Here is an 8,787-nt window from a genome sequence, read left to right as displayed (position 1 = left end):
CAGTTACTCGATAGTTCTCGCCTGCTACTAACGTCCTTCCGGTAAGCCTCGGGTGTTACAGTTGCTTCGTAGTCGTCGCAGTAATAATGTCGTAGTCGCCCGGCTCTGTCATTGTTGTCAGAGTTTCGGTACTATTGTAAAATTGATGTCGTGGAATTATATATACGTATATATACATTGCCGTCCGTTCGTTTGTAACAATTCGATGTAACTTTACATACATATGTTGAGTTAATAACGTTTGACGTTATTATGACACCCACATCTTCAGAATAAATATTTACAAGCCTGTTTAGAAATAAAATAATTTAGAGAAGCATATCAATCTGCCATAAAAATTTGAGCTGTTTTCTGTACATTGCGATAGAAAAATTAATTTATATATGTAGTGGCTGTCTTTCGAGAATTCAATCGTAGCTCCTTCATCTGCTTTTAATTACGAAACCGCAGAGAAGTATATCGCGAAGCAAAATTAATGCTGCGGGTTCATCGGGACTCGAGTTTTAAAAAGACATTCTCTTAACGAGGAAGGGTATCGTTCGCCTCGCAACAGGACACGTTTAAAGAATTAAAGTATCTAATGCGAAAGAAAGGTCTTCGAAGCCGCCGTTTGAAAGCGAAGCATTGTCTGCTTTAAGCCTGGCATTCAGTGATCTTTCTCTCTCTCTCTCTCTCTTCGCCTGCCGCGCGCGACCTGTCTCTCTTCCTTCTCGGATATAAATTGCGAAAGATAGGATAGAACGCGGGGTGGGTACCGGGGTGGAGGGAGAAATAAGAAATTAAGAGAGAGTCTTAGGAGAGAATAAAGCTAAGAATTAAGGCGGCGCAGAGAGGCTCGGAGGAGAGGAAAGTAGGAACGACGGAGAAAGAAGGACGGACGCGGTTGGAAGAAGAGAGAAGCGAAATGAACTGAAACCACTGCCGGCGCTCGCTTTGGGGCTTAAGTCCTCCGAGGGATTCTTACTCGCGCGTCATTTAACAAAACAATTAGAAGTTAACCCCTTCCTGTGCGTCCGTCCATTCTTTTCTTGCGAATCTACGTCCCAAAACTAAGGAGATTTTTAACTTACTGCGGTAATGTTTTTATTATGGCGTAAGAGCTTGCGCTCCTTCAATTTTCGACTGATCACGGTAGGTCGCATTTTTCGCGAATTAATCTCAAATGCGTGGTGCAACATAAAGCAGTTTTGGAGCAATATGATAAAGTTTTACGTGAACTTCACGTGAACGGTTTGGGGCAGTAATACGGTAAGTTGTATAAGGAGTTAAACTTTATACGAACACCGAGAAGAGCCGTGTACTATTAATGAGATACAGTAGTCCTTTTCCTAGTTTTAAGTTTTGATCCTAGGCGTGCTAGCCTTGAGAACAATATAAAATTTTTTTATTAAACTTAATTTCTTCGAAAATCAGACGTAACACAAATCTTTTTCAAATATACATACAGTACAGAATAAAAATAATTATAAAATTTATTATCAATGAATAAACAGTCTATTAATAATAAACGTAAATCATTCCGTTAAAGATATTTTATTGGCCCACGTTGTTTTAAAGACAAAAAAATCCAATAAATAAAAGAACTTTTTGGGATATTAATTAATGGGTACGAAAAAGAAAATTTTTTTCACTGACAAATGCACGCGCCAGTCAGAGTGAGAGTTTCGCTTCTTTCAAATAGATAAATAAAAGTGTAGCAACGTAAAGACATCCGGCTCCGCTACCCCTCTCTCGCTGCGTGAGACCGCACGAATGGAAACCACCCTCAATCTCATCGCAAGCGGTCTCGTCGCGGCTCTTCCCACCCCCCTTCTCCCTCCCGGTCCCCGTTCATCCATACCGCTCGTCTTCGAGAACCGCCGTTGAGCGTCGAAGAGACAAAATAAATATGCCATCCGTGCTTCTCCCCCGTTGCGGCCACCGTGAAATGTGCATAATCCTCAAACGAAGACGCGAAAGGAGGTTCGGGATCGGGTGGAAGACCGTGGAATCTTCGGAGGGGGTGGAAGTGGGCGAAAAGATTTCTACCAATTATCGACGGCGCGCCTTTTGATCTGCGTACGTCGCCACGACGCGTATGTTGATTCTTAAAACTCTTATTTCTATTTGAAAAACCCGCAGAGAAGCAAACTCCGACTGCCTACCCCATCCACGCAATTTCCCCTCCCCACCACCGCGCTTCCGATTCGCGTCGGATATTTTGCCGAAGAGTGGTTATTTTGCAGAGTAAAGAGAAGACACGCTGGTATGCCATGGCGCAAAATCCTCCGAAAAGTCCTTTTATATTTGTTCCTTATTTTTTTATATTTTTGGTATTATAAAAGAATAAAAAAATAATACTTTCCGTTATTGATCAATTGTCTTATAATTAAATATTGATGCATTTGTCTGAACTCTTCAACCTTGTCCTTATAGATTACACTTCACTTCCGATTTTCTCTTGATTGTTTATTATCCTAGATATATTTACAATTGTGTGGGTGTAATGTGTAAATGTATGTAAATGTCTACAGTATATTAAGCTTGTGGCCGTGGGTTTGCTTGCGGACGGGATTAGAAATAATTGTTTGATTAATCTCATATTTTCAAGAAAAATATTTAAATGTTTATTAAACACCTATATTTCAAAATTTGTTATATTGAATAAATAGCAAATATATGTTTTATAAAATTATTTAATAATCTCTCAAGCGTAATCTTTTCAGCAAATTGTCTTCAGCAAATGGCAATATAATTAAAAAATATTTTAATATAGAAATTATTATATTAATATCATGTTGTATTAATGAAATTTTTATGCAATAGATGTAAAATATAATTTCTTGCAAATAATCTTATAAAAATGTCTTTGTAAAATTACAAAATAATTGTATAACTAGCTATTTTATTGAGTTCAGTAAGTAGGTTCAGAATATTTTTATGAAGTCAATAAAATAATGAACAGAGCTAATAATATCGCTCGCAAGAATCCTGTTTTCGCATGACTTTTATTAATAGCCTCTAAGTAAATTCGCGTGGAAATCTTAGAAGTCGTAAAGGCGATCGCGACGGAAGGCGACGCGAAAGGAACGATTCATCAAGATCTGCGATTCATAAAAGACTTCTAATCCCGAATCGCGACGGCGCCTTGCAACGAGGGGCCAGGGTAGGGGTCGCGACAACTTCGAGTGGCCATTGTAATGTTAAGCGTCCATCCCACCGCCTCCCCCTCGCCGCCCCTCGCTCTTCTTACGAACCGGGTCTGTTATCTCGACGACGCTTCCAACGGCGCGGCGGAAACATCACCCGCTCTTCATTTTCCGCAAACGAGAGACTAAAACAATGACGAAGAAACGTAAAGATCCGCGCTATTGTTATTGCGGTTATTAGCGAATAAATAATTCGCGCAAACCCATTATCGTCTATTAAAGGTCGAATTATTGTTGGCGGTATTCCGCGCGGCCGCAACTTAGTGCATCCTCTTACAAACGTAATTAGTAATAATCCTATTGAAGAATAACCAGGTATGCAATTGCAAAAGTCGAAATTCGATCATTACTATTATAGAACGGTAGAGCATAAGCTTGTTGATCAGAGATCTCCCCTTTTGAAATTTTAACATTCGAGTAATTGATTCTGACGTAATATTTTATTCAATATTAAATAGATATAAGAATAGAGCAATTGTATATGTACTTTATTAATTTTTAAAAGTATCAGAAATAGATATGTAGATAATATAAAAATGTGGCTAATTAATTGTATCTGAAAGAACGTATATTTGCATAAAATTCCATATAGTTCACTTGATTCAACCGCGGCAAAAATGATTTTCGTTTTTATTTCTTCAAATGGTAGACGAACTATTCTATTGATGACAATCGCGATGTCCACGAGAAAACGCATAAAGGTCGCTACATCAGAATGGATCGAGCGAAGGGCTCGAAGTCAATGGAGAAGAGACAAACCCCACGCGACGGACTGTTCATGCGAAAGCCACCGGGCTTTTTAATCGATGTCACCCCGTCCGTTCGTCCGGTCCAGATTAATTTCATCATGAATGTTAGCCCAACACTCGAGATCCAACCGCGAGCAAACACCCTCCACGCACTCTATTAACAGTTTAAAGCGTATTACAGTCGCGTCGTTGGACCGCGCTTCGCACGCACGATCAACACCAACGAGCCCGTGATTCGCTCGGGAAAATGATGGCATTACCCGTTCAAAGAAAATTCATATGGAAATATTTGCGTTTTCAAGTTGATCCATTTGATCGTTTCGTTGAAGCCGAGCTGACATCGATATGATTTTGGCGAATTTGAACGGCACAAACAAAAGTACACATAAAAATCTCTCATACGCGATCGCAACATATTGATAGGTATAAACATGATTGTTTTCTAAATATCTCTATTTAATAAAATAGATTACAGATTATTAAAAAAAATTTCATTTCATTTTTACAAATAACATTTTAAAAAGAGTAATAAATTAAAAGAGTTGCAGAGCGCGATGATTCGATATTCAAAAGACGTGTATAAATATCAATTTCTTTGTCGCTTCAAATACGATATAGAAATAATTTGTGCTCGTTTAATCGACGCTTTTTGGAAAACGATACGTCACTAATTTGTAGTTGGCGGAAGTAGCCAATTAGGCTGCGTCTCTAGGAATAATGGAGACTTCCGCGTGCACGCTCAACGTTAGTGGAATAAACCGAGAACCGAGTCAGACCGAGAGAGCGAAACGGGGAAAAAGCGGGATGGTAAACGGAGATAGATGGAGGCATCGAAAGACAAGGAGAAAAATACGAGGCAAAATCCCTCCTACCTTCGCCTTTTTCGGTGGAGAAATAAAACTGTTGTATCTACTAATAAAGGCGGAGTCTTACTTTTAAAAGCGCGCACTTCGCTCTCCTTCTCCCTCCGTCCCGCTCTTTCTCTCTTTCTTCTTCTTCGTCCTGCGTTAAAATAGGAGGGATTAGTTCCTATGGTAGCGCGGGGGCTTAAGCATTGATGAGGTTTTTAAATGGGTTCTCCTTTGACGGTGGTAAGAGAACTCGCGAAAGGCGAGCAGGGGTGGGTTACGACAACCAGGCCGAGGAGGCGGGCGGGCGGGCGGGCGGACGATATTTACCGGGAGATTAAAAAATCGAGGGAAAAATTAAGTGTTACGGGGGCACGCCCCTGTTCTGGACTTAATTCTACGTAATCCTCCGCTAAGATCGCCGAACCTTCCTCCCCCTCCCCGAACTTTGCAACCCCCGTCACCCTACCCGTTCGCTCTTCCGCTTCAAGGAAGGTCGATCGGAGATTTTCATCTCCCTCCACGTAAGGATATGCTTTTTGTCGCTTGCTAATCATCTAGGATTACGTTTGCATAAAAAAAAAAGAATATGAAAGGATTTCTCGATAAACTCGTTAGCTGTTATCTGAAAGTTAAATAAAATGGTTAGATTTCGAGCAAAAGAGTCTTACTTTATGCTCTCGCGCGGTTTTAGTCGATAAGTAAAAACCGAACATTCTCGCAGTGAGACTGAACGAAATGAAGTTTCGACCGGCTGATACGAAATGCCCTGCAAAAGGACTTTTTCCCAGCCGGCCGCCCTCAAATAATAATGGAACTTAATTACATGAGGCCAAGTAGATATATTGGCGGTACAAATATTTAGAGGGCGAACGCACGGTGGTCGCGAAGCGATGTTATTAGTAAATTAACTGACATCAAAGAAAATGCGAGCGTTGGTCACTTACTCTACTAATGGAAAGCCTGCATCCTCCTGGCGAGAGATATACATATATATATATATATATATATATATATATATATATATTGTATCGGCATTTTAGAAATATTTATATATCTATATACATCTCTAACTCTAAATATATATAATTTAATTGTATAGAAAGAGACATATTTCCATTTACACTACTTTATATATTCTTTATCACTTTATATATATATATATATATATATATATATATATAAAATTTTGTGCACATTTTGCAAGCTATTCTTATCAATCCTCTGTTAAATTACATGCTTCTCAATAATAGATTATTACACCATCAGCATGTGAATGCTCAATATGTACGCTTATAATTTTAATAATGCATTCAATACAATATATTGATATATGCATTTGAATCTTCTCGAAATATTTAATTACAGATATTTATTTTTAAAAATTTATTATAAATTTTTTAATTATTTAAATATTTAAAGGGCATTAAATATTTGTAAGTAAATATATAATGTAAAAATTAAACTTCATTATTTTATTTGGATTAATATCATTTAAATCCAGAGCGAAAAGTCTGTTCTCGAATCTCCATTCTATTCCATTCAATAGTATTAATAAGCAGCAACGCAATCGTTTCTCAAAGCCGCGCCGTAGCTATTATCGCTGATGAATGATCGTCAAGTAGAAATCCCGAAGAGATTGTCGACGTTTAAAGGGATAACACGCGCTTCTGCTGACGGGAAACCGAAAGATCGGGAGCGCACCGTTTCCTCTTCGTCTCATCTCCAGGAGACCGGCTCCGCGCCACCGGGTGTCCGTTGCGCAGGGTCTTAAGGGTGATTTTTTCTCGTTCCTCGGCCTCGCCGGACTAAATTTCGCGCGTTAAGCCCTCGGTGTAATCCTGCCCTTAATATTCAAAAACGTGATCGTCCTACCAAGAGCGCCGGGGAACTGGTTCGTAGCCGGTCCAACGGAGACGCCACCTCGACGGGGAGGGAGCTTTTCATATGCTAATTGGCATTCGTCATTTTCTTATGGCGCCGACTTAAGTGTGCTTAAGGCTGCTAACTCCTTTCCCGGCGTTAGAGAGCTGGCTGGCTATGCCTCGCCGGCGTCTTCGTAATTGGACCTCTCGCGATTCGACCCGCGCTCACATGCTGGCGAACATCGAAGTTCGTCATTCTCAAAATCGTTAAAACCTTCAGTTCGGCAAGAATGAGATCCAATCGATGAGACAAAATTACTTGTAAGCTTTTCCGCTAGCTTTCCGCGTTTCGTGGTGCAGATATAATTTATTCATACGTTTGATTTTAAAATATTCAGACATGTGTTAATATACGGGGGAAAAATTATATGATTTTAATAAATTTAAAATTTGCCAGCAAATTCAAAGCTGTAAAATACTAATTAAATAGAAAATTTTAAATAGGTTATTAAGATGTTAACTCACTTCTTACACTTTTTAATTAACAAAATTTAAAGATGTATCCAAAAACTTTTGTCCAACTAATCCTCAAACACAAGCGTACGTTGAAGTACATTTTAACGTAACTGACAGAAGTATTTAATTCGAATGCCAATGGCGTTGTAGTGAGGAATGGACACCGTATGATTACTCCTTTTACACTCGTGTGAATAACATCGACGAATCATACACACCTCTGCAATGTGTCGGTGTCGGTAATGTTATCCCTATCACGGCACGTATTACACTCTGACTTTATCGGACGATATCTCGGCGGCATATCTTTAAGAAGATAACGCCCGTGTTCATCGTCGAATAGTGCCGCGCCTGTGCGCCCACGTTGAACGCTTACGTTTCTCTCCTGCAACGACAGAGGTGAAAAGACGGAAAACGAGCCTCCCGAGGGGTGAAATTTTAGAAATGTTGTCGCCATGTGACCCGGCCACGAAAGTGAATTATTAATACGAAAAGTTTACGGATTTTATCATCAAGTGCAAAGCCGGATTGAGTCTGAATAAACGTAAGCAAACCTATGCAGTATATAACTCCATATCACAGTTTCATTAATCATTTAAATAATTATTACGAACATATTTCACATTATTTAATTGATTTATAAATTGTTTGATATAACTGATACTTTTTAATGAAGCCTCTACGGTTCCAGTAAAGTAATGACTCACGATGACACATAGGTAGGTTGATATCAGATCACGTATCTTTCCCGTAATTTTTTTAAAACTTCCATTCCATATGGTGATCTAAATTGTAATGTAACATTTATTGAAAGTAGCGAAATATTTTTCCTTGCGTGTATATACATATATATATATATATATATATATACACACAATACTTAAGTAAAAGCTATGTCTACACGTGCGAATGATCAAACTTTAATATATTTGATCTTGTTCAAAAGACAATCTCAATCAAGATATTTCTTTCAGAAAAATGACGGTGCGTTTTCCGGAAGTAATAAGAAGCGGATCGGAAGTGGAAGGCGGTTTGTCAGGACCAGCCAATCCAATACCTAGTCAATCAATCGATTGCGGCTGCGGACAGTTGCAATGCACGAAGCTGGCGAAATTTGCTACGCGAAAACTCTTCGTAGGATTGATTTGTTGGATCGGTGTAGTGCAAGCTGCTTCGTACGCTTACTTTCATATCACAGGATCCACGATAGCCAGAAGATTTCAAATCGATCCTTATGTAATGGGTACGTATTATAGACTCCATGCACAAACAATATTTAATTGAATTTTTTTCCTCAGGAATTGAAAGAATTCCTGAGAAAAAATTATAAATACATTTTATAAAACATATGAAAAGTTTGGCATTGGCAAGAAAATTCTTTCCTTTCAAAATCACTTCGATAAAAAAAATATCTTTAAAACTTACTTGAGAATATGACATATGAAATCATTTGGATAAATTTAAGATGCCTTTGATACGAAAATCTATATATACACGGAGAGAATTTTCTTTTAAAATTTATCTGAAGATCATGTTAATTGTGGGACAATATAGTATTTAGGCAAATTTTACTGTGCACTACAATAAATTTTACTGCAAAATCCTATTGTAGTGCACAGTA

General features: G+C 38.5%; 1 protein-coding gene across 3 annotated transcripts in view; it reads left to right on the top strand.

Moving 5' to 3' along the window:
• Positions 1–7,497: 7,497 nt before the first annotated feature.
• The window catches only part of LOC105462455 (solute carrier organic anion transporter family member 1A5), a 5,818-nt gene continuing 4,528 nt past the window's right edge, over positions 7,498–8,787 (top strand). Inside the window, exons 1-3 of one of the 3 annotated variants that reach the window (XM_011709071.1) lie at positions 7,498–7,710; positions 7,858–7,885; positions 8,141–8,409. In XM_011709071.1, coding sequence (XP_011707373.1) covers positions 7,875–7,885; positions 8,141–8,409 — 280 coding nt within the window. In that variant the 5' untranslated portion in view covers positions 7,498–7,710; positions 7,858–7,874. Of the gene's footprint in view, positions 7,711–7,842; positions 7,886–8,140; positions 8,410–8,787 lie in introns of all 3 variants that reach the window. The other 2 variants (XM_011709070.1, XM_011709072.1) reach the window with 2 other exon arrangements.

This window comes from Wasmannia auropunctata, unplaced genomic scaffold (genome assembly GCF_000956235.1).
Source record: "Wasmannia auropunctata unplaced genomic scaffold, wasmannia.A_1.0 LD336099.1, whole genome shotgun sequence".
NCBI lineage: Eukaryota > Metazoa > Arthropoda > Insecta > Hymenoptera > Formicidae > Wasmannia > Wasmannia auropunctata.
Note: the sequence above shows the minus strand (reverse complement) of the source record. Positions and strands in the feature narration are given on the sequence as shown.